The sequence below is a fragment of the Ictalurus furcatus genome, chromosome 24, assembly GCF_023375685.1.
Source record: "Ictalurus furcatus strain D&B chromosome 24, Billie_1.0, whole genome shotgun sequence".
Lineage (NCBI taxonomy): Eukaryota > Metazoa > Chordata > Actinopteri > Siluriformes > Ictaluridae > Ictalurus > Ictalurus furcatus.
Genome location: NC_071278.1, coordinates 9,683,295 through 9,709,609, shown reverse-complemented (window position 1 = coordinate 9,709,609; position 26,315 = coordinate 9,683,295). Strand labels below are relative to the sequence as shown.

The 26,315-nt window shown below is 39.0% G+C and overlaps 4 protein-coding genes across 6 annotated transcripts; 2 read left to right on the top strand and 2 right to left on the bottom strand.

The window, feature by feature from the left end:
* Positions 1–7,763, top strand: LOC128600325 (uncharacterized). Of its 2 annotated transcripts, XM_053612705.1 has the most exons (10): positions 13–206; positions 417–494; positions 2,639–2,671; positions 2,807–2,893; positions 3,801–3,898; positions 4,026–4,219; positions 4,367–4,471; positions 5,567–5,635; positions 6,244–6,303; positions 6,393–7,763. In XM_053612705.1, exons 1-10 carry the CDS (start codon positions 132–134, stop codon positions 6,515–6,517), a joined length of 924 nt encoding a protein of 307 aa, XP_053468680.1. In that variant the 5' UTR covers positions 13–131; the 3' UTR covers positions 6,518–7,763. The 2 variants fall into 2 exon arrangements, with proteins under 2 accessions (XP_053468679.1, XP_053468680.1); XM_053612704.1 differs by lacking the exons at positions 6,244–6,303; positions 6,393–7,763 and having other exon boundaries at positions 1–206; positions 5,567–6,215.
* Positions 7,685–16,705, bottom strand: cdca8 (cell division cycle associated 8). Its single transcript, XM_053612706.1, has 11 exons — positions 16,572–16,705; positions 16,164–16,264; positions 14,285–14,413; positions 14,129–14,166; positions 12,835–12,910; positions 12,668–12,732; positions 12,501–12,577; positions 11,149–11,244; positions 9,425–9,554; positions 9,175–9,261; positions 7,685–9,089 (listed from the first exon to the last, which is right to left on the bottom strand). Exons 2-11 carry the CDS (start codon positions 16,255–16,257, stop codon positions 9,054–9,056), a joined length of 828 nt encoding a protein of 275 aa, XP_053468681.1. The 5' UTR covers positions 16,258–16,264; positions 16,572–16,705; the 3' UTR covers positions 7,685–9,053.
* A 291-nt stretch (positions 16,706–16,996) lies between these two features.
* On the top strand, positions 16,997–21,051 carry c19h1orf109 (c19h1orf109 homolog (H. sapiens)). 2 transcript variants are annotated; one of them, XM_053613339.1, is made up of 4 exons: positions 17,005–17,571; positions 18,614–18,793; positions 19,887–20,005; positions 20,153–21,051. In XM_053613339.1, the coding sequence occupies exons 1-4, from the start codon at positions 17,303–17,305 to the stop codon at positions 20,191–20,193; spliced, it is 609 nt and encodes a 202-aa protein (XP_053469314.1). In that variant the 5' UTR covers positions 17,005–17,302; the 3' UTR covers positions 20,194–21,051. The 2 variants fall into 2 exon arrangements, with proteins under 2 accessions (XP_053469313.1, XP_053469314.1); XM_053613338.1 differs by lacking the exons at positions 19,887–20,005; positions 20,153–21,051 and having other exon boundaries at positions 16,997–17,571; positions 18,614–19,231.
* An 86-nt stretch (positions 21,052–21,137) lies between these two features.
* Positions 21,138–22,133, bottom strand: cldn35 (claudin 35). The gene has a single exon (XM_053613337.1). It carries the CDS (start codon positions 21,828–21,830, stop codon positions 21,144–21,146), a length of 687 nt encoding a protein of 228 aa, XP_053469312.1. The 5' UTR covers positions 21,831–22,133; the 3' UTR covers positions 21,138–21,143.
* Positions 22,134–26,315: the final 4,182 nt, after the last annotated feature.

Genomic DNA, 26,315 nt, shown 5'->3' with positions numbered 1-26,315 from the left:
TATGTAAAAAAAAAAATTGAATAGTTTTATAACCTGAAAGAGGGCCTCCAAAAACAGGAAGTGATGCGATAATGTCTATCGAGTGTCACACTGGGCTCAATCAGTAATCAGCAGAAGTGCAACAGGTGAACATGTCTGCCAGAGAAGATTCAGTAGCGTGTATGCCACTATGCCAAGGATTTCTGAAGAAAAGAAAAGATAAAATAGTAAGTGTTTTTTACTTTTTAAAGTTCATACAGATTGGCTGTCTTTTTATACAACGTATATGTTGTTGTATATTATATTATATTATATTATACTTTCTAGTTCATTACATTCAGAGCTTGAATTGATCACATTCTCAGCATGTAGTGAGTTCATACAGCTAAAAAAGACTTGCTTCTGTAATGACGCCATCGTTTTACTGATCATTTTAGAGGCTGAGGTGGGTTACTTACTGGTTCAAACTTCATAATGCAACCCTTTTCTTCTACAATAAAAAACATGGAAGCACTGTAAGTATTTATGTCGAATTTCAGCTTTTACACGTTGAAATGAATTTGTATTGATTTTCAGCTTTTCTGTAGTTAAACGATGTTCACTGGATGTACTACACATGGCATGACTCGACGACCGAGGAATGGTTCACCACGACAAGATAAACTGGTCCAGTGTGTAGTAGTATTTGAAAGCTGCCTTCGGTTTCAGTTCTATTCCTCTTCATATCAGTCTCTTTCCATTAAAGAGCTTCTGAGTTGACCAGACACTCCGAATACTGATGTTTCGATTAGAGTAAAATTGAGTTGTGCATTACATTTACAAAAAGGTGTACATTTGAAATACATCATGCAGAAAAATAATTAAAGTCAAATCCACAATAAAATATTATTATATATAAGTGACAGGGAAACAAATGGCGGTAATAAAAGGAATGGAAATTTTTTTACTGACATTTATGATTAATTGCAGCTCTGCATACTCTTACACTGGCACATTACTAAAAAAAAAAATACACAATATGAAAAAAATAAGTAATTATACAATAAGGGAACAGGAAAAGTAATAGTTCTTCTAAAGATGCTTAAATCTTCACACAGTGACTCGCCACAACCTGGGTCAAGTTGTTAATATCTTAATGATTTTCTCATATGGTCTGTGACACTGCATATGACAATGCTATCTAGAAAAACAGTATGTTGTGGTGTTTATAAAACTAGTAACAGTCATCTTGAAGTCAATCATATTTTCCCCCACATATCACATCCACGGTCCGATCTGATGCTCACTCCTGCACAAACATCACACTCATCGGATGTTTCGCTCAAAGTTCGAAAGTGTTATTCAGATTGCTGTTTTTTTTAAATATTATTATTATAAATTCCAAATTAATGTATATACTTGATTCAGTACTGCTAATTCTGCTATTTGATGAAACCGTTATATGTAGAAATGGTATTCCTGAGCCAGTGTAATTTTAAAACTAGTGTATGTAGACATGCACTTTACACAGTGTTCTACTGGTATCTATAAAGTTTCATTATTGATTAGCTACAGTGGATATAAAAGGTCTACACACGGTGCGAGACCATGTAGTGCTTTATAGGTCAGTAGTAGTATTTTATAATCAATTCGATATTACTGGAAGCCAATGCAGTGTGGATAAGATCGGGGTGATGTGGTCATACTTCCTGTTTATTTTAAGGACTCTTGCAGATGCATTCTGGACTAACTGGAGTTTGTTTATATATATATATATCTACTGGAACATTCGGACAGTAAGGTATTACAATAATCCAAACTAGAGGTGATGAAAGCATGAACTAATTTTTCTGCATCGTGTAGTGATGACATATTTCTTATCTTAGCAATATTTCTGAGATGAAAGAAGGCTATCCTAGTAATATTATCTACATGAGCATCAACTGAAAGACTGGAGTCAATAATCACGCCATGGTCTTTTACATCCAGAGTTACTATGTAATAAGAGCTTACTTCTAGCTGCACGTGGTCCTAGTAGAAGTACTTCTGTCTTGCCAGAATTAAGTAAAAGGAAGTTAATAAGCATCCAATCTGAGTTCATCTGAATGACCTAGGCAGAGCCCAGACCTGAATCCAACTGAAAATCTGTGGAGTGACCTGAAGCGGGCTGTGCACAGGAGATGCCCTTACTAATTTAATGGATCTAGAAAGTTTTTGTAAGAAAGAGTGGGAAAATATTGCCAAGTCAAGATATACCACACTGAGAGACTCTTACCCAAAAAGACTGAGTGATGCAATAAAATCAGAAGGCGCTTCAACAAAGTGTTAGTTTAAGGGTGTGCACACTTATGCAACTTGGTTATTGTACATTTTTTTATTTTTCTGTTTTTTCCCCTTAAAAAAGTTTGATTGTTTTTCACTTTATTGGTAATACTTAGCAATTTCACATATAATGTGAGAAATGTTGATTTGATATTGGTGTCATTCTTTTACTTCACAAAAACCTGCCATTTTAGCAGAGGTGTGTAGAATTTTTAAATCCATAGTACATTTAGAGAAAAGGGGAGATCATATCAATTTCATTTTGGACCTCACTTTAAACAGTCAGAACTTATGGAATAAAGATAGAGTGTGAGAGAGTCCATTAAAATGTGCTGGGGTTTTTTTTCCTCTCTGACAGTCAGACCTTAGAGGACAGTATTGCCTTATTGAGGTAAGTCGTGGCTTCTCCATGTCACACAAACATAATTAACTGAGCTGTTAATGATATCCCATTATTTAGCAGTCACAATAAAATAATCGCTGTGGCTTTGTGAGATGTTACTATTTTGTGGTTGGTGTTTAACAGGTTGAGTCTGTGCGTGAGATAATGTGGACTAAGAAAAAACACTATATTTTTGAGATCGCTATGAAAAACGGGAAGAGGAAAGTCCTGGTGAGTTCCCATGCTGCTCTTCTGTGTCTGTTTGAGGATGTGGTCCATAGCCATTTACCAGCTACTATAAAAACACGTTGTCCTGTATGAGTTATTTGGAAAGTACCGTTACTAACTGTTGTTTCGAACAAGGAACAGGGATCACTTGTGTTTTGTTTGATCTCCTACTTCTTGTATGGATTGGATGTATGGACTGCTGAATGTAAACTGATAACTAATTACGTTTAAGCTAAATATTTGGAGCAAAATTGGGAATCATGCCTTGCTTTACTAAAGTATATATCTTCAACAGTAAATTAGTATCATAAACCTGACAAATACTGTAGGTAAATGTTAAAAATAAGTTTGGTAAATGTAAAAATGTTAAAAATAAGTTTGGTAAATGTAAAAATTTTAAAAATAAGTTTGGTAAATGTAAAAATGTTAAAAATAAGTTTGGGTAAATGTAAAAATGTTAAATAAGTTTGGGTAAATGTTAAAAATAAGTTTGGGTAAATGTAAAAATGTTAAATAAGTTTGGGTAAATGTTAAAAATAAGTTTGGGTAAATGTAAAAATGTTAAATAAGTTTGGGTAAATGTTAAAAATAAGTTTGGGTAAATGTAAAAATAAGTTTGGGTAAATGTTAAAAATAAGTTTGGGTAAATATTAAAATGTTAAATAAGTTTGGGTAAATGTAAAAATGTTAAAAATAAGTTTGGGTAAATATTAAAGTGTTAAATAAGTTTGGGTAAAAAATGTTTAAAAAATAAGTTTGGGTAAATATTAAAATGTTAAAAATAAGTTTGGGTAAAAAATGTTAAAACAGAAATGTCCAGCAGAAATGTTCAAATGTGAGGTTTTTATTGTACAGTATGTATTATATAGATTAAGTATTCATTTAATTAAGTTGAAGTATTCACCAACAGGCTGCAGAAACAGCGGATCTCAGACAGAAGTGGATGTGCCAACTTTTGCAAGCAATGAACCATCATGTGTATAACAGCACTGAGCCGAACTCCAACTGGTAACACTACCACTACCACCGTTACACACTGATATCAGTTATGGCCAAGAGATGAAAGTGAAATGCTGTGTGTGTGTGTGTGTGTGTGTGTGTATTTCTGTTTGTGTCTTTGTGTGTACACATACAGGGAGACCACACCAGATTACATGTACAGAACTCAGTCGAGCCCATACAACATGATCAGTAACTCGGAGTCAGTGGTGAGTGATATGCTGGTCAGGAAGCATCGCTGTACCGAACCTGACTCCTATCTCTGGTCACCCAGCATGCACTCTGCCGCTGTTATATCAACTACAACTGCACATATCCACATTGATCTTGGTATGTTTTACAGAACTGTATTTCTGACTATATCCTATAAACAATTCTAGTCCATTACAGTAGTTACATTTAGAATTGAATGTAAATGACCTGATCGATGCTTATTTAGATATAGGTGCTTACATTTCTTTTGCTTCATGACCTCAGGCATGTCTCATGTTGAGAGTAGTCATTATGCAGAGGATGAAGTCAAGCAGAAGGCTGAAGTGATTGAACTGGAGAATGATTATGATGTCCTGCCACTTTGCAAACGTTGGTGCATTCGTTCTCTTTATGCTAGGCAAAAATGCAGTTTTGACTAGATTCGTCTGATATTTGCTTCTTTCATTTTGTCCTGGAGATTTGAGCCTAATGTTACTAACAAGTACCAACATTTTGGTGACTTCCTGTTGTTGCTGGCATAGATGCACTATATCTGGCCAATGGTATGTGGCTGCCTGAACATGACGGACATCTGGGGTTCTTCCCCAAATTGTTGCCACAAAATTTGAAGTACAGTATTATCTAGAATGTCTTTGCACACTGTAATATTACAATATTACAATATTACACTGTACAAAGACATTCTAATATTAATATTACAAGAGGCCCAAACCTGTTCCTGTACACAAAGCGAGCTCCATGAAGACATGGTTTGAGAAGGTTGGACTGGAAGAACTCGAGTGTCCTACACAGAACCCTGACCTGACACCTTTGGGATGAACTGGAACACCGACTGCACCCCAGACCTCCTCACTGATCTCACTAACGCTCTTGTAGATGAATGATCACAAATCCCCACAGCCACGCTCCAAAATCTAGTGGAAAGCCTTCCCAGAAGAGTGGAGCGCATTATAACAGCAAAAGTGGAATAATCTAGAATGAGATGTTCAAAAAGTACATATGGATCTGATTGGTCTGGCATCCACAAACCTTTGGCTATTTAGTGTACTGTATCTGTTACCAATTCCAACCGTCCATGTATAATATTAACACACCAAGATGCCTCAGATGCATCATGGGGCAAAGATGGGGGATGGTCTTATTATATAAATAGGCTATGTCACAAGATCTCTTTAATTATTAACCCCTGCTTGTAGCTCCAGTGCAAAACTAAACTGGCATAAATGTACAAAGCAAAGATTCTGGGTGACAAACTTTCATTACTCACCAGTAATGTTAGCCTCAACACTCCAGTGCAAAACTGATGAAACCCCAGACATGATTTGGCCGACTGTGGAAATTTGAGCTATGTTAAAACGATATTTAACAGATATCTATCAGCTAACAATAAAAATGTTTGATCTCAATACTTTATTCTAGAAAAAGTCATTTATATTATTTGTAAGCAGTATAATTTATTTGCAGCCCTACATTCTGAGGAAGTCATTTATGATACACCTCCATCAAACCGGCGAGCCAGTGAGCAAGAACAGGGTGTGTGTCCACCTCATCTCTCACTCTCATCATCCACTTATTCACTCACTCATTCATTCATTCATTCACTCACTTCATCACTCCTTCATTTATTTCCTCACTCACTCCTTCACTCACTTCCTCACTCATTCACTCACTCATTAATTCATTCACTCACTTCCTCACTCACTCCTTCACTCACTCTCATTCACTCACTTCCTCACTCCTTCATTTATTTCCTCATTCACTCACTCATCCCCTCATGCACTCCCTCACTAACTCACTCATCCACTCATTCACTCCGCTCACTTCCTCACTCCCTCATTCACTCTTCACACATCCACTCATGCCCTCCCTCACTCATTCATTAATTCATTCACTCACTTCCTCACTCATTCACTCCTCACACATCCACTCATGTCCTCACTCATTCACTCCTCACATCCACTCACACCCTCCTTCACCCATTCACTCACTCATTCATTAATTCATTCACTCAATTCCTCACTCACTCTCTCATTCACTCACTCACTAACTCACTCATCCACTCACGCCATCCCTCATTCAGTCACTCATCCACTCCCGGTCACTGATTCACTCACCATCTGCTTTGATCTTTCCCATTTCAGAAACAACTGAAAACATCTATGACGTCCCGAAGTATGCGCTTAGGAAAAAGTCTGTGAATGGTAAGTGAAATGAGAGTGCATCATTTATAAGTCATGATGTGTACTATTGTGCAATTACATGTGATTTGTGATCCTCTTTGGCCCTGCAGAAGTCTCCTGTGCTAAAGAGCTACCTGAGATCTCAGGTCTCCTCCAGGACATGGTGGTGTGTTTAGGGGGAAACTCTGCAGACTGGGTCAGAGCGAATGCTCCAGAAGCCACTTGTCAATCTTAAAACCAGTTAAGACATGCATTTATTGTGATAGACTTTAGACCTCAAATTGGACTCATTCCTGTACACTTGTATATGATTAGATGCATATCTCGCATTTCATTTCTCACCATCTTCCCATCAACATCGCTCGTTTCATGTAGAATTAACTGCCATTGTTATTTTAGTTTTATGCTAAATGTTTTTCATAATGTGCACGAGATCAGCGTGTTGTGTTAGTCATCGTGGCAAAGCAGAAACGCGTTCATCCTCTAGTCCGGACACTGCCCAGAGTTTGAATCCAGACGATGCCACAGTCATCCGAGCGTGTTACACATGTCCGTGACGCAGCAGATGTAGCTGGCTGTTTGGAAGCAGGTCCTAATGTTCAACATGCTCCTCAGGAGCAACAGCCCAACACCACTACTTAAGAATCTGGAGCCTCTAAGATTTGAAGAGTCTGTTTTGCTGAAATTATTTAAATTGATCAGCTTTTATTTGTTGTAATAAAAAAAAATTATTAAATCTTGGCTAACCAACTGATAATCACAGCATGTGCTCACGTCATGGATAAGGCTAAAAAAAAGGGCGGTGGTTTTTGTTGTCATTTCTTAAAGAAGTAAACAAAAGTGATAAGGCAAATCACATCAGATGCTACTACACAGAAACGTATGACCAAGAACATCTAGAGAGCATAAATACTTGAAGCAAGTTACTTCCACACCTCTTCTAAGGAACATATCAAACTAGCCATCAACGGCTACAGATTTTGGCCTAGGATTATAAGAATCTTTTAGGATTCTCCAAATTTGTCTCAGACGACCAAATCGTGCTCAAAACTGTACAGTGTGAACCCGGCTTAATATGTGCACTGACTTCGAGCCAAACTACAAAAATAGCGCAGCCTCACTTATGATTTTAAACACACAAGCGCATCAAGTTTACGTTTTAATGCATCACATGACACCTTTACACACAGGAAAAAAGGTTACTGCTCAGAGTTATTAAAATCAGAATTATCAAAATGGCTTTTTAAAAAAACTGTTTATGCTCATAAAGTCCCATGACATGCCTAGATTTGATTTAATAAAAAAAAAAAATCAAATCACGGAGTCTGGACACTGAAAAGGAGAAATCCTTCTTTCTGATGGTGCTGCACGTTGATCAGCTGCCATGTAATCAATTCAAATGTACCTCTTGTGTGATGTCATCTTTTTTTTAAATGGGGGACTTAAAATTGAGAGTTTGTTTTACTTTAGAAAGTTTCCTGCTAAAGAGTTCACATTTGATCAGTGTAGCTGCGACTTCTTATAGCCTAAAAACCACACCGTGATGGTTTGCAGATCACAAATGCACTGCTGAGCAAACCAGATGGCCAAATCAACTTGAGAGTATTTAGAGTTTTTTTTTTAATGCCATTTATAGAGCAGGGAAAGTGGCAGCAATAACAACAAAGCTGGCATTTACTTTAAAATGCTGTTTATATGCTGGAATTCGTCTATACACACACACACCCTACACACTGTTCATGTAGCTGGATGTTATCCACAAAGAGACAAGCTCGATTTAGATGTCCTACATATTCAATTATTATACAGTCTGCTCCAAAAGTATTGGAACAGTAAGACCAATTCTATTGCTTTTGCTATACATTGAAGACACGGGGGTTGGAGATCAAAAGATACATTGAGCCCTAGGTTTCACCTGTGAAGATGGCATTTGTTGTTAAAAAGGATAAACCTACATGAAGATCAGAGAGCTACCTATGGGAAAAAAAGCAAGCGATTTTGAAGCTGAGAAGAAAGGATCAAAAACAAAGGATAAACCTCTAGCAAAGTGATGGAAAGCCAAAATGTGGAGAAGGAAAGGATCTGCTCTTGATCCAAAAACATAAGCTCGTGTGTGAAACATGGTGGAGGTAGTGTCATGGCTTGGGCTTGCATGGATCCTTCTGGAACAGGTTTTAAGTTGATTAACTCATCTAGATGTAAATGTGAGGAAATAAAAGCTGAAATTCTGATCTATTGTCTCATTCATCTTTTGATCTCAAACCCAAATGTCTTCAATGTCTAGAGAAAACAATAGAATTGTCCTAGTTGCTCCAAAACATTCAGAGGGGACTGAATAAGGTCGGACAAATTCATTTAAAAGATGTAACTGTAGTGACATGTTGTCCTCTCTCTGGCAGTCACACGCAGTACTTCTGCTCCTCAAGAAAAACAGCAGAATTACAGATAAATATCATGAAAATGACATTTCAATACAAAAAACAAAATCCTCTAGAAACAGCTGGTCACTATTTTTGGATCATATTTACAAAATAAAATGCATAACTGAACAGTACACTGACCACTCTGACTAGATGTACAGTGAGAAAATGCCCATGACAATATACAACAGGTAAAAGAGATGGAATTAAAAAGAAAAAAAAAAGGCATGAGGTTAACAAATATAAAGCCGAACAACAACAACTGAAAAAGCCGAGATATAAACAGACAAAGATTGAAAATACAGGGTGGTATATACAAAGCTCTGAAAAAGCTGATCACATTTAGTCTCTTCACTTTGAGGTTCCACAGAGAGCTGTGAGACGATTCTGCGCAAACAAAAGGGGAAGACGTTTGTTTTGTGTTTGTTTTATTGTGAATTGTGTAATATAACCTCACACGATGAAGGTATACCTGCAGCTGCCTGATGCTGTGAATGGCGTTCTCGTCCAGCTGACTCAGATCAACAGAATCCATCTCGCTGGCCAGCAGCTGAATGCACTGTAAACACACGAGTAGCTGCGGTCACTGTTTGGCTTTGTGCACGTACACATGATGCCACGTCCACAAAGGCTTTATCTACATTTTGCTTCCCTTTCCAGAAAAGACCACTTCCTGTTTTTCTCACGGTGGGAGTTTTACTTTACGGTGGAAAAGCACTAACCTCTCCGTTGCCCAGAGGGACATTGATGATGATATCCTCTGTGCCTCCAGCGATGGGAGAGCCATTCACAGAGATGCTGTACACCTTCTCTCTGTGACGAGGAACTCGTACTGCTGGGGTCTTGGGCAACCTTGCGAGAGCACGATAAACACACATCATTAACAATTCAAACTTGAGTGGCGTGAAAACGCAAATCACAGATTTAATTATATTACACAAATCATGTGGCTTTTATTTTATTTTACTCTGCATTACAAGCCTTTATACCAACTGAATTCTGGCATCTGATTGATCAGGATGTGTGCATTACTTTTCTATTGCTGCATGGCTCGGACAGATGTTCTAGCTGGAACGTGATCAATAGGTTAATATTAATGCGCTTCTTCTATTGTTTCGATAGTAACAACTCATTCATGGGGACTCCTTAACTCTAAACCATTAAAATGTGCGACGCGTCATTCGTTAATAAGTGAAATTGTAATCAGTGGCAAATCTCTGTGGTACAAACAGAAGAACACACTCTAAAATGCAGTTATACGCAAATACTCCACTTTGTGTCGTGCCACATCAAACCAGAAGTACAACCACGCGGTCGGGAGTGTGTTATTCCTTAATTACAACACAACACTTTTGAATTCTCCATTCTGATTGGTCAGAAGGTGTTGATTCATTTTCTATAGCAGCAGGTCTGACGGTAGTTGTGGGTGCAAGGCAAATCACAGGTTTATATTAATGCTCGTTAGAATACGTTATCGACTCTATTGTAACAGCTCATTCACAGGGACCTGTACGGCACATACTCCATATAAATCAAGTCCAACAATAAGCTTTTTTTTTAATTATTTAAAAAGGTCCAAGAGTCAATTTTTCAGTTTAACTCCTTCCAAATAACAACGGAAAATCTGTCGAACATGATTTAAAAACGACACATTAAGCTGTGGCCTTAGCAAAAGTTTCCGAGAAAATCCGTTTGGAAAACTGACTTCCTGTCCGGAAAGCTTGTGTGTGTGTGTGTGGATCCGCCTCCTGTCGGTCATTTTATAGACGCTCTACGAGGCGTGGCGGATCTTTGGGGTGGAGATTTGTGAACATAGGCAGGAATCATTTCAATATCGAGCCACCTAATTAATCTTTCCTAATGCATCTTTAACTGTTAAACATATTGTTGCTGTGATGGAGATCCTGTAAGAAGAATTTATTTCATATTCATAGAAGGAGTCTTCAGGACAAAGGGTTTTGCACTCTCTAGTTTATCTGACAAACTCGATTTGTCTTTTTAACATCAATAGAGGGAAAAGGAAAAGAGAAAAAAAGAGAGAAAGATTGGTGACAGAACGAATGTTTCTAGCTGCTATAACACAAGATAACAGGAACTAACTTGTTTTGTGGACGTTCCACAACATTAACTGTAACTCTAAATGGAGTTTAAAAAGTATATACACAACACTAATTTTTTAAAAAATTTATAATTGGCAAACTGCTGTGGTATAAACTGAATAAAACAATGGGATGTTCGAGGAAAATGATCAACACCAGGGTGGTAACAGCCTGGTCACACCAATATGCCCTTAAGTATTTATCCAAATAAATAAATAAATAAATAAATAAATAAACAAACAAACAAACTAACTAACACAGTAGGGAAGAAGTCCATTAAACCCAGTGTATTAAAAATAATTTAGATTAAGCCAAAAGCCAAAGGCAGTTTCCATCCTGGGAATCACCTGGAGTCAAATCGGGGTGTGATGAGTGGAGTTGGGCCTATGATGGACGAGTCCAAGAAGCTTCTGGCTGGGGTGACCAGGGGCTTCCTGGTGGATCTTAACAGACAGAGACAGGCAGAATGAATCAATAAAAACATTCTTGATTCGTTCACTTTGTGGGTAAATGCCAAATAACAAATCAATGTGTAGTTCCTTTCTCTTTTCTACCATACAGAGAGAAAAAAGATTTTTGTTGATGAACATTTCACATTTGAAATGAATTGAGACTCTTGAACAATACATGTACACTTGCTCATTCATGCAATTATCCAGCTGAAGATTGGAAAACAACATTCACGGGTCTTTTTCCAATCTTCAGCTGTCTAGTTTCTGTGAGCCAGCGCCCAGTGTAGCCTCAGAGTTCTGCTCTTGGCTGACAGTAGTAACAGTCTGAGATGCTTTTCTGCTCACCGTTACTGTAAACAGTAGTTATTTGAGTTACCAGAACTTTCCTGTCAGCCTGAACCATTCTCTTCTGACCTCTCTCATCAAGAAGGTGATGAGAATTGCCAATCAATGAATGTTTTGCACCATTCTGTGTAAACTCAAAACTGGGGTGTGTGTGGGGGGGGGGTGTGGGGGGGGGAAATCACACTTAAGGTACGTTCACACACGCAACGATTTCATCAAGCCGCTGTACTATGAAGTCGCCAGTAATCGTTCCTACTGCTGGTTGCCATAGTAACATTTATCAGTAGGTGGCACAACTAGCATTTGACTTTTGACAACAAACCAGTTTTCTTGCCACTAAAATGAAACATTCTGGAAGTAGAGCGTTTGTATATAATATTCACCAGTGTATAAATGCATCGTATCCTACGAGATGAAGGAGAAGCAGCGTGAGCTCTTCACCACTGAGGTCGTCTGTCTATCTGCGGCGAAGCGCAAGCACCGGACTGTCTGGATCCACGAAACAATTCGGACTCGCAGGCAGCATCACGGATCACATCCGCTCTACTGTCTTCACTCCCATTGGTACACGCTCCACCGAGTCGCTCCAAATTTGCATAAAGTGAAACTTTTCTCAGCATTGTTGCATCGCTGGACACGCCCACCTCTAGTCTCCAACGCTCGCTATCGCTCATGTCACCAGCTCTCGTTGAAAATGAATGATCTCCGGTCACTTTGCTGTGAACGTACCTTAATCCTCAGTTCTGATGTGAAACTGAATGATCTGTATTCTGCACGATGTTATGCATTCTGCTGCCCTTACATGATTGAATAATCCCATGAATGTTCAAGTATATAGGTGTTCCTAATAAAGTGACTGGTGAATGCATGTATAAATAAATAACTTGAGCGACATAACTTACTTTCTAATCGTGCCGTTCTGCTTGCTCACAGAGAGAGCTTTGGCCTTCTTGGTAGTCGATGGTGCTTTCTTTCTTCCCTGTTGTAAGCAGAAAAATGGAAGATATTTTGTAGCGAAGAGGGTAAGAGTAGTGAAGAGGGTAAGAGGGGTAGAATCAATAACGTTTACCTTTCTGGTTGTAGACTTGGGCACCGAATTCGCTTCATCCTCAGACTTTTCACTATTCTTTGAATCTACAAATACAGACAAAAATCTGATATGATTCATATCAGGATACAAATAGCAAAAACAGCAGAGGTTGGAGGGAAAGAAAAAAAAATTAAAAAGACCGTCACCTTTTTTGGCAGATTTGGGAGGGATTGTATGATCCTGAGCGATGGCGAGCTCCACCTGAGCAGCTTCCTCCTTTTGCTGCATTAGATCAATGAAAATAATTGAAAGAAAGTATAATTAGAAGTTGATCAATGTTGTAAAACTTTTTTTGGGCCACTGACCCCAGTATCAAGGCTCAAAATTCTCATGACCCATGCACTGGTTTGGTAAACAGAAATGTGCAGATATTCGTAAATAATAATAAATAATATAATTTAACGTAAAGTTCATTAATCCAGAGATTCAAATGGTCACTTCTAGCCTCTGTGAGCGAACTTTCATCAAGTTTATCAAGTTTTCATTTTAAGCAACATCAGCGCACACACACTGCAATATATAACACAGATATTGTATTTTGTAGTGTTTCTAGCTAGTAACCATGACTGCACCAATCAAAACACACACATATATATATATATATATATGTATATATATTTAAAGTCTCCTCCGAAAGTATTGGTATAGCCAGGCCAATTCTACTGTTTTCGCTATGCCTTGAAGACCAGAACCTCAGCTTTCATTTCCTGATCTTTACATCTATTAAACAATGGCACCTTTTGTTCGAACGCACCCACTGTTTTTTTTTTAAGTGATCAAAAATATTGGAACACATGACTGTTTCTCGTTGCCCAGCTGTGTTGTCCTGTTCGATTGCTTGTTTAAAGAATGAACAGCTCTGAATGTCTACTCTTGGTTTAAGGTTTAGGCTTCACCTGTGAACACACCTTATTGGTTGGTTTACCGTTAAAAAAAGATAAACCAATATGAAGACCAGAGAGCAGTTATGAGCTGGTGCCATGTTTTGAGTTGTTTAACACATGTTTGTAAACATGAGGAAACGAAAGCTGGAATTCTGATCTGTCGTCTCGTTCATCTTTTGATCTCAAACTGAAATTCTTCGACGAACAGCGAAAAAAAACGACAGAAATGGCCTTGATGTTCCGACACTTTCGAAGGGGACCGTGTTTTAAATCGCCGCTGTGTCCGGTGTAAAGGTTTGATTTGATTAACGTGAGAGCGTGTTGGATGACGTGCCATTGTGGTTTGGTGTAAAATGCGCTTAAGAGGAGCTCAGAATGAAATAAAGGCTAACAAAATTGTAATAATAATAATAATCTGGCAGTTGTAATTATTAAATATGACATAAATCAAGTTCATATGCATAGAAGTACATTATGAGTAACAGGTTGGTATAAACCTACGACCCCATCCCCACCTCAGGCTGAGAACCTACAGCTACACGTAAAGCAGACTTACCTTTGATTCATCCACTAGTGTTTCTGGCTTTTCAGACTCTAATAATCAGACGGAGGAAACATTTTCATTACTCCTGTAACACATTCATGCAGCACACGCAGTAAATTGTATAAGCAAGCAGGTGGTGAAACGAACAGCAGGACATTAGACACGTACCATAATACTGAATCCAGCTCATCTGTCGCACTGCCACGGGAAGCTTGATCAGAGTCATGTTGTACAGGTTGTCTGCATCTTTTAGAAGGTTATTGGTCTTCTCATTCAACCTCTTAACAATTGTATTTACTGCGCAGGGGAATAATAATAAAAAAAAGTTTTGGCACTGAAGGACACCTGTTACCAAAGACACCTGGGGCTTTCATAAGAATATCAAGCAGGATAGACTAAACTAACAATTAGTCTTCAGTGTCTCACTAAAGAAACCACACTACTTTAAAGCCACCTTTAAACCAGCATCACATCTATAGTACTTAACGTCATCCTCTTCATTGACATATTCTCACTGACTTCAGCGATTCTCAGAGATGAGGCACACCGAACCATTAACTTGCATATTAATCTTTATAATTAACATGTGATCTTCACTGGTGTTCAAGATTTATTTTGTAATAAAATTTCACAGTTTACTTTTTTTTTCCCCCTCATGATCTGTTTTCATGTTAGTTATAAGATTCTTACATTAGTAGTAGCAATGAGATTTATTTTAAAAATAAATAAATACATTTTTAAGCGATGCAGCAGCACTTTAGTCCTTTAATCTGTCCAGTTCTCTCACCTCCTCATCTGTACACTCTGCACAAACCCAAACAGTCCCAAAGTTTCTATGTTTATGCTAATACCACAACGACGACATTCACGCCGGTCATCTCATAGATCACCATAGAAATCGTTTGTGTGCTTGTTTCCCCCCATTCAGAAAACTAGCTGAATCTGTGAAATTGCAATAACCTGTAATTGTTTTGCACACGCTTTCAGTGATGTTTGTTGATAAATGAGACCTTTTAGCTGTACTCATGTTCAACGCACGTGAATCGAAGAGGGCTTTGACCGAAAGTGCATTGTGATGACGTCACATGACGAAAAATTTCTAAATCCTCTGAATATTGCAGAGTTTGATTGATTGTGTTCATTTCTGCCATCAAAAAATCGTGAAATCCTGGAGGGACTGGTTGTACCAGTCGAGTCTAACTTTTGCTGTCTCATATGTTGGATTTCTCATTAATATGACATTGAACATCACTGAAAAAAATAATGGGTGAGAAAGAAGGTCTTGCTCTTTTCTTTTAGGATCTAATAGCAAAGCCTGTTGGTATCACTTATGTTTGAGATCATTTAAGATCCCCCACCGTGATAGGAATGTCAGTGAGACACACAATCCTAACTTCTCACTAGAATAATGAAATTACAGCATTAACCAACAGATTAGCACCAGATCACTGAACACATCACAAATATTTCAATATTAATTGGTTCATGTGTTCACAGTGGACATTTTCTTTAATAGATGGGAACAGAAGGCTGACAAAAAGTGTAAATAATGGATGGTTAGAGAAATCATCCTTGTGTCTGTATGACTTATACTACACAGGATCGCAGGGAGCCTACCCCAGGGAACTCTGGGCACAAGACAGAGGACACCCTGGACGGGGTGCCAATGCATCGCAGAACACACACACACACACACACTATGGACAATCTAGAAATCAGCCTACAGTGGATGTCTTTGGACTGCGGAAGGAAACCAGAGTACCTGAAGGAAACCCATAAAGCACATGCAGGGGCAGGATTCGAACCCGCAACCCTCAAGGCGCGAGGCAAACACGCTGGAAATATATAGTATATTATATGTTGAATGTTGGGCCCTTTCATTACTCAGTATACATGTGTACATAGGAATAATAAAAGTGGATTTAAAATGAAAGAAGAGGGAAAGGGTATTATGGACATCCTTACATGGCATTTGCACTTGATGACATGATAAAAGTGTTAGATGAGGGAAAGAAAGAAGGAAGGGGGTGTAAATGAACTCACTCACCTTCATCATCAAAGTCGAGCAGAAAAGCTTCCAGTTTAGGCATCTTGGGGTTCTTCTTGTTCTTAGCATTAGTGGCTCTTTTCCTGGGCGCCATTTTGTTCCTGGAAGAAAAACACATATGTTACAGATAGCTCGATCGAATGCCTTTCGAGTTTTCGCCTCACACATCCTATTTAGATATGAATATTATATATATATTTTTTAAAACCAAGAATCATAAACATTCCTGCAGAATTCAGCTCCAGACCAAATGATCAGTCTAATGTTACTGTGATTAGCCCAATCCGCTCTGTTGTATTCCGGGTGTAGGAAAGTAACTCTACATTTTCAAAAACAATGTCGAGCAATAAAACAGTACATAGTAACGGGAAACCACTTCTCTTACATTATTATAGTTTTTCCCATTACCTGCTGAAGCTTATTTACTCTTTTTTAAATTCAGTTTACTGTTGCTTTCCGAGGTAACCCCAACACTACAGCGGGTGGCAAGAAGTATTTTCAAATTCATTCGCTGAAATATGTCGACCAATAAGCGACCCGCTTTTGTGTTACGTCATTCATCCGGTCCGTTGAAAAAAGAATCGGTTCTTCGAATCCAGGCATTAAGAGTCGAGCCGAACAGATAACTAAACTGACAGATTTGTTTCCACGAATTTAAAATTTTCGTTTTTGCGCTTTTAAAATCCCAGTTTATCTGTAGAGCTCATGTAAAACGTTAGCTCTGTTTAAAAGTTTTTTTGTGAACGACATTGTGTGAGAATTGACTCTCGAAATTGACTCTCGAAATTGACTCTACTGAATCAGAATCGACTAGGCAGTTTGATTCTGATTCAGACACCGGTTGCTACGGCCTAGACAAGAAAGACCAATCACAGCAGAGCTTATTGCAATACGCTCTAGATGTCTGGTTTGGATTGGTGCGTTTTGTGGTGTACGGTGTAATAACAGGAAGTATCACATGGGCCCACACGTGTATGTAAAGAATGTTTATAAAGGTAGTGAAGGATATTCGAGCTTTTATATAATGTAGCTTATTTGCATTTACACGGATTAACTGGGGGATAGTTAGTGGTCCAAACTTGATAATCAGGGTGGTATCCGTTTAATCAGTCGTTAGTTTTAGCCGAGTGTGTGTGGTCATGTCTCAGCCAGCACTATTGCAGTTTCACCAAGAGCTCAGAAAATGCTTTCAGAGTTTAAAGGCGAATCAGACTGTTTGGAAGGGAGTGCTTGAGGAATGTACACCTTTGCTGAGTTCCTTGGGGAACCTGGCAGAACAGCTGAGGGCGCTGAAGAGCGTTGAAATTGCAAACACTCCACTCAGTACTTTTCCAAACCTTCCAGAGCGCCTTCAGCACAAACTACTCAATGCTGTAGACACAGTCCTGGGGGAATTAAGTGAGAAAGTGTGAGTTGTCTTTCTTTAAATGTATAGCAAATTTTATATATATATATATATATATATATATATATATATATATATATATATATATATATATATAAAAGGGCTGCAACTAACGATTATTTCCATGGTCGATTATTTTTCGTTTGGGGGGCGGGGGGTTCAGGTTATTGAAAGACTAATGTGTTCCAATTGAGACGATATTACCTTTCTAAAATTCATACACTAGACCAGTGGTTCTCAACCTTTTGTGAGCTTTGGACTCCCTCACTCCACAACAATTACAGGCTATATATTAAACAGTCATTTCTATATGTGTTGTTTTATTTTAGTAATATTTAACATTAATAATATTGACATTAAAATTGAATCAAAACATTTCAAGATTTTATTTTTTACATTTGATTGTTGGTGTGACATTTAATTTGACTCTCTGAATGATCTTTTGTTTATTTTATCCATCAATGCAACACTTGTCTACCCCACAAATTATCATTTCACTTGTAAATAAATTTTTTAAAAAATCCACCAATGAACAATCGTCAGCTCAGCTAACGTGATATTTGCGAATAACCAAATTGATTAATTTTAAAACGTCTCATTTGAATACGTTTTGATACATTTAACAAATATATTATTTAAACATTTTAAAACCTTTCCTATGAACCCCCTGCAATTACACCACTGACCACTAGGGGTCCGCGGAGTCCCCCCTTGAGAAACACTGCACTAGACGGTAGTGCATAGTGTAAGTGTACAGTTCGTCATTTGGGACGCAACTTTAGTATTTACTCTCCGAAGCGTATTTTTGGAACAGAAGTAACGTAGGGAGTAAATGTACCACACGCAGACCAACTAGTCCATATTGAGATTCGTTGACAACGATTTTCATAATCGATTATTATCGATTTTATCGATTAGTTGTTGCAGCTCTTTTATTTATATATATATATATATATATATATATATATATATATATATATATACACACACACACACACACACACATTGTACTCACCTTGAAAGCTTGGTTTGTTGTTTTTCACAGGAATGCTCTTGGTTTGGTGCGAGATTCTGTCTGTAAGCAGGTGGCTGCTGTTTTCCAGATGTATGAACAAAACTCTGACCTACTTCCTATTAGCACATGTGTGGCCAGATCTGCTCTCTCGCCCTCTATCGCCGACATGCTGGAGTGGCTACAGGACGCGGAACGCTACTATCGGATGCAGTATCCCAGATCTGACACTCTTGTTTATTCATGTTTCCTCCAGCTCTTTACTTTCTACAGGGTGCTGCAGAGTCAGTACAAGTTGCACATCACATCCATAACAATTAGAAAACACTCACACAGATTCGAACCCCCGATCACGGAGGTGCGAGGCAAACGTGCTAACCACTAAGTCACCGAACCCCCGAATAGTTGGATTATGTTCATAAACTAAATTTGTACCAAGGAATATATTTGACAGTTAAAGGAATTTAAAAAGTAATATAAAGTAATAGTGCTCCACGGTCCCAGGTTTGATCCTGAGCTCAGGTTACTGTCCATGTGGATTTTCTCCCCATATTCTCTTTGTGTCCATGTCAGTTTCTTCCAGGTTGTCTAGTTTCCTTCCAAAAAAAACATGCCAGTAGGTGGATTGGCTAAAATAAATGTCCTGTAGGTGTGAATGAGTGTGTGAATGAGTGTGTGAATGAGTGTGTGAATGAGTGTGTGAATGAGTGTGTGAATGAGTGTGTGTGTGTGTGTGTGTGTGTGTGTGTGTGTGTGTGTGTGTGTGTGTGTTCATGGTGCCCTGGCGTTCCATCCAGAGTGTACTCCTGCCTCACTACGACCCTGACTGGGATAAGCAGTTACTGAAAGTGAGTGAGTTAAAGGGGTCCCTTGTTGCAAAAAGTTTGACCCCTGGTTTAAAGCATCCAATCAGGTCTCCAAGCCACCTGCCTATTTATCATATCTGGATTAATATAGTTATGCAATATCACTATTATCAATACTAAATTTAAATTACATCTATATTTCAAATTTACACACTGTATAGTCCTGGATGAATCGGGGATTTCTTTATGGCAAGAATTGGCGTAAAGCATACCAGCACCTACAGAGGAGGTGACTGTAGAATTCAGGATTGTCAGATTGGACTGGAGAATGGAGGATGGAAATTCTCCTCAGATGTCCACCAGAAACATAAAAGCTGCTGTTCGATTTTGCACGGACAGTTATTGATGTATTGACTGACTACGTGGGGTTTTTTTTTGGGCGGGGGGAGGGGTTGTATTAGGTATGAGGCCTATGTAGTGGTCCTTAGCTTTGGGTTCAGATGCATCCAGAGGAAGAACCTGTTACAGCTACTGAAGCCGGATGATCTTACACTCCTAGAGACAGCACCAAAGAGATGGACATCTTTAGATTCGCCTAGAGGAGAGGACAGAATTTCAGGTAATCCATCCCTGCCGAATGGCCACTATAATTGTGTTTGTTCAGTTAATTGTTTACATTGTATTGTACATAAGGGAATCTTTTAATGTGTAATATATTGTTCTCATTATTGTTATTATTTCTGTTTTGTTGTCGTTGTTGTTTTAGATGCACTCTTTCAAGTGTCCTTCTTCATGGAATCTGATTAAGCAATGCCTCGATGTGTGGATTTCTGGATGTGCTCTCATCTTACGGCATGTATTTAATGTCCTGATTGGAAGAAATATATTCCAGTGTCACTCTGCGCTATAATAACCAGATGGAAACTCCGTAACCCAAGTTGTGAAGTTAAACGTCTGGCTCTTATCCTCTCGGATTACAACCGCTGCATGAACTTGCTTTTGGTAGTTTACAGGAATTAAATCGTAGTTTGTTCCTGCGAAGAATTCCCAACAGGAGCATCACGGCATCCTCAATCAATTCTGTTTTTATGGACTTACACAGGATCACTCTTTTATTATTATTTCTACAGCTGTAGTGATTTTAATAAAATACTTGTTTGGTTTGATGCTGCAGACTTCCCATCACATGTATACTTATTAACACACACTTTTCAGTGTATTCAGTAATGAATGAATATATAATCACTTCAATCAGAGAAAGCATGGTTACACCAACTGATTTGGTTGCTTTATTTATCATAGAACGTGCTTGTATCAGTGTTTTGTTTACTTCATGTATGAGGGGGAAAAAATCACATTTCATAGTAGTTTCAAACCATTTTAATTATATTTTCGAAGCACACATTTCACATGAACACTGGAATCATTTAAAAAATTAGGTCAAAATGTAGGAATCTTCCTTTAGAAACTTCCAACAGAGTAAACTTAACATTTCAATAATTGATAAATCAGAGAAAAAAATACTTAGAAATACTGTAGTGCAGTTATCACTGTACACCCCTGTGAGAGCATCATAGTAGTGAAAAGTAGAAAAACAGTACAAATATTTAACGCTACCTCTAAAAAGACACAACACTACAGGGCCATCTCTCCAAACTTAGTGCTTCCACTGTGTGTATTTTACATAACTGACCCTCTTGTACCCCGCTATAATCTCCATTCAAGTCTTATGGAAATCCCACTGCTTGCCTTGCACCTTAGACATACTCCTTAAGGGGCACGCTGTTGGTGCTGATGGGTTTCGGGGGATCCAGTGGGGACGGCCTGGAATTAGCAAAGCTGCGGCCCATGTAGCCACGTCTGTAGTGTCCTTTCTCGATGTAGGAGCAGGTGGTGCTCAGGACAATGCCGCTGATGATGAGAATGACAGCGGCCGCCCAGCCCAGATAGATGGCCTGGCCCAACTCGCGCTTCCTCTGGATGGGAACATTGGGGTTATAGAAGTCCTGCACAACTGTGTTGGCTGTCCAGGACACGGGGATGAGCACACACAGGCCTGTTAGGATGAAGAGCACCCCGCCGGACAGCGCTATGCCAGCCTTGGCATGGCGATCATCCCCGGCGCAAGTGGTGCACTTCATTCCGCAACAGGACACCGTGCAGGACAGCCAGCCCAGGAAGATGGCCACACACATGAGAGCACGGGCCGCCTGGATGTCTGGCGGCAGCGCCAGCAACGAGTCATAAGTCTTGCATTGCATGTGCCCAGTGGTCTGGTAGATGCAGTTCATCCAGATGCCCTGCCACACGATCTCCGAAGTGAGGATGTTGGGTCCGATGAAGGCCGTGACCTTCCACTGGGGCAGCGCAGTCACGGCGATAGCCATGACCCAGCCGGTAACGGCGCAGGTGAAGCTGATCAGCTGCATACCTGTATTCACCATGATGCTACTGTCTCTGTACCACCCGTCGGGCCACAACCGGGACGACACTTTTTCTCCTGCTGCAGATCCAGCTAGGGCTACTTGTCTGATTTCCTCTTCACTTCCTCCTCCAACTGCTCGTCAGGTTAGACTTTCTGTCTGCCCTGTTCGTTTCTCTTCAGGAAGCTCCTTTCTTGAAGATATCTTCAGACGAGTTATGTCCAAGCCTCACAACGCAACTTTTCATATGCTTTTCCTTCGCTTGTATTCTCCTTCAGTTCTTTACCATGCCAGCTTTCTTTGATGTAATGAATTATTAAGAAGCAGACCAGTGCTATTGTTTGTCACAAGTCAGCCGTAGAGGACTTGTTCAACAACGTGCCTGGAGAACCAGAAGAAAAGTTTTTTATCACTATAAGGAGCAAGGATTCTTTTCCCCCCTTGCATGTAAGAGAGAGAGAGAAAAAAAGAAGATCCAACTTGTCACCAGAACAATATTGCTCTCCTGGTTTGGTGTTGCGTTACTCAGCTGGGTCAGGTAGATTCAATTTGATACGATGAACTACGATTGAAGATGGATTTCATCCAAGTGACCATCTAATATCCTTAAAAACTACAAACAGTAAAAGAATCCAAGACTGAAGTCAATAATGAGTAAATACAATGTCCGCGAACATCACAATGAGGAGGTCCCACTGTTAAATGCTGAAATTTTGCTGTCTCTTGAGACGGCTCAGACATGCAGGTGTGGAGAAGTGGATGACGTCTGTCCAGTCTCCTAGGCTGTTGAGAGGATCCTCTTGTGTGCTGAGGAGTATTGTCAATAGAAGCAGGAAAACGCAGCCAGGACGCTGAACTTCAGGCCACTTGAGGACAGACAAAGACTAGAAGTTGCTCTTCTGAACAATAAAATGGCGCCGATTTAACTGTCGGTCAGTCAGAGATGTGATCGTCTACTGAACAACCTTAAAGGTGTCCGGGGTGCCAGTTGCTGCCATCTCTGGAAAACAGAAAGCACTCGCCAGTACCACCCTGTTCTTCAGAAACAAATGTGAGGAGAGCCAGTGAGAGGCAGCGAAACAAGAGAGGGAGGGTGAGCACATGATCTATACATGGATCAGTTAGCACAAAAGCAATCAAGGGGCCATACAAATAATAAAAGTTCAATTATGTGTGTGTGTGTGTGTGTGTGTGTGTGTGTGGTTTTTTTCTTCCAAAATCACTTTTTAAAAATGAGATGTCACTCTTTTTTTTTTTTAAGTCGTTAAAAAAAATGGCAGAAATTGCTTATAATCATTGTTGGTGAATGTTTTTGTAAGATATCAGGGATGACGATGTGACCTGTAAAATACAAAATAATAAAACAAGCAATCTCTAGGAACTTTTATTTATTTATTTGTTTGTTTTTAGAGAAAAGTGTGTATTGTTATCATTTATTTTCATTTAAACCAAGTGTTTAGTTGTTTCCAAAACATGTGCTTTAAGCTTAGTCTATATAAATGGGTTTAAAGGGTTTTTCTTTTTCAATTTATTTTAGATTATAAACACTTAACACATTATTGATCTGCCATTGTGATCACTGTAATTTTTTTTATTAAAGTACAAATCTGTACAAAAACAATTTCTATAGGTCATTTTCTTGTTGCTATTGCCATTATTTTGAATCAAGTCTTTGGCCTTTTTTCCCCCCAACTCAATTGTATGCTCTCGGTTTTCTACGTGTAAATATCAGTGTCTCAGTTAATGAATTAAATATCAAGGATACAAGATCCCTGGTTCAAGTTTCCTCTTTTTTTTTCTTTTTTTTTCATACAGACCCCCTCTCCTTGGCAACAGTGGCCATGACAACAGGACAGGAATTGAAATGAGCTGGGAGGATCAGGTGCAGGTGGCAGAGACACAAAGGACGGCAAGGACAGAACGATGGCCGGGACAGCGAGAGAGCGCTTATACGTGCTTCCTTTGAGAATCCACATGCAAAAGGGCAGTACATAGGGAAACGTGGCTTATTTAAACTGTTCATTCACCTGCACCGAACAAGAGAATCAAGTTACAGGTGATGCCACACATATTTTCATGATTACATATTTAATGACCCGGCAAAACGTTTGATTGATATGAAGGAGGGTTCGAATTATTCCACAAACCATTATTCATGAATTGGTAAGATTAAGGTACCGTACACATGGAGCCCGTGTTACTCTCATTAGACTGGTATAAATTGTGCAGCTTTTCAATGTGAAATCAGATTCAGAATGAATAATGGTCCATTTGATGCTTAACACATCTTATACATGAGTTTGAGTGTTTTCATGTTTACCAGCATGTTGTGGTAAATCCTCGATCAGGCACAACCCGCATCTGGTTCTAGTGCACTGGGGAGATGAATCCTCACCTATTCGTTCTAAATTAGCAGAAAAATGTGACCTGCATCCTTCAAGATGGAGGACTCAATTCTTCAGTACAGACTCTGGGATTGCATATCATATTGTATTGCGGACGGGGGGGACAGTGGCTTAGACGTTAGAACATTTGCCTCGTATTTCCAGGGTTAGGGGTTCAAATCCCACCTCTCGTTTGGGTCACCTGTGCATCCTCCCCAAGTCCAAAGACATGTAGGCTGATTGGCATTTGTCCGTATTGTGTGATTGTGCCCTGTGATTGATCGGCACACCATCCAGGCCTTGTGCCACAAGAAGTTGTGCCCTCCAGGCTCCCCTGGAGCAGCATGGAAGATGGATGGATGGATGGATGGATTGTGTTGCATGATTTTAAGCTAATATTGATCTTGGGACTCTTTCCTGACCACACTATGTAATGATAGACAGAGGACTTTATCGGTCATAGTTGGTACTCTTTATGTGAAAAATGTTTACGCATTTGTTGTTAGTTTAGTGATCTTCTGCTATGCCTGCCTTCTTAGCTGTGTATACTGTATCTCCTGATCACATAGGACAGACAATTTTGGACATAAAAAAAACCCCTGAATGCTATGTGATACAATTCACACAAACTACAACAACAACGATCTTATTTGTGGTAGCGTTTTTGAGATTTCTTAAATCAGGGTTGCTGTAGCCTTCCTGTACATGAAAAGTACAAGGATAATGTCTAAATTTGAGAATTAAGGGCAGATACAGAGAGAGGGGGTGTGTTGTGTATTAGGCATGGTATTTACATTATGTACAGTATATTGCATATTAATAGTTTTACCCAATAAATACAACATTAAAAGGTAGTGTAGTATTTCCTATTGTAATATTATGCTAAACCAAATATTAGATTATTAAACTTAGTTCTAGACCTTTTCTTTTCTTTTTACCAAGTTCAAATTTAAGCTTTAAACCGGTCATTGATTTAGCTACTTTCTAAAATGATTACAATTAGCAAAAACTATCTGCCGAAAGAACAAGATCTTGAAATTCTAAAACGCTTATATTTGGTTTATTGTAATCTAAACAGGAGATATCAGACAAGATGTTTTTCACTTGCCAAAATGTTTTCGGCACTGTAATAAAACAGCAGGAACTGTATTTTCCTTTGGGGATGTTCTCTTATATGTTTAGGAAAGTAAGAGCCTTTAACAGTTCTTTGGCGTTACCTAGAGGAACCCGGTTCTATGTTTACTGGACCAATAGAAAACTTAATTAGCTAATAATAATAATAATTATTATTATTATTATTATTATTTTATTATTATCATCATCATCATCATCATCATCATCATCTAATTACCTAGCCTTGAAGAACAGAACTTTAATCTTAATGCAGTCGCTTCCATTTCCTGTCGAAAATGTAACCGTGTTAAATAAGTGTATTCAGTAGGGTTTAGAAAGTAACAGTCAAGAACATGTGGTTTTCATGTGCTGTTAAATCCTGAAGCCATCCCTCTCTTTATGGGCATCTTTGACACAGACATACACTACATGGCCAAAAGTTTGTGGACACCTAATATCCCGATTTATTCCCCCTTTGCTGTTATAATAAGCTCCACTCTTCTGAGAAGGGTTTCCACTAGATTTTGGAGCGTGGCTGTGGGGATTTGTGATCATTCATCTACAAGAGCGTTAGTGAGATCAGGCACTGATAGGTGAGGAGGTCTGGGGTGCAGTCGGTGTTGCAAGTTCATCCCAAAGGTGTTCAGTGGGGTTGAGGTCAGGGCTCTGTGCAGGACATTCGAGTTCTTCCAGTCCAAGCTCGCTTTGTGCACAGGAGCATCATGCTGAAACGGGTTCGAGCCTCTTAGTTCCAGTGAAGGGAAATTATAATGCTACATCACTTATTAAAAAAAACCCACCATTCTATACAAGTGTGTGCTTCCAACTTTGTGGCAACAGTTTGGAGAAGAACCACATATGAGTGTGATGAGCAGGTGCACACACAACTTTTGTCAGTGCATCTTCATCCTAGAAACAGACCTGGATATCTTGGTGGTTCTTAAGTCAAACTATTATGGCATTTAACCAGTAATTGGCTGCAATTTCTATACATTTACCTAAAGAGACT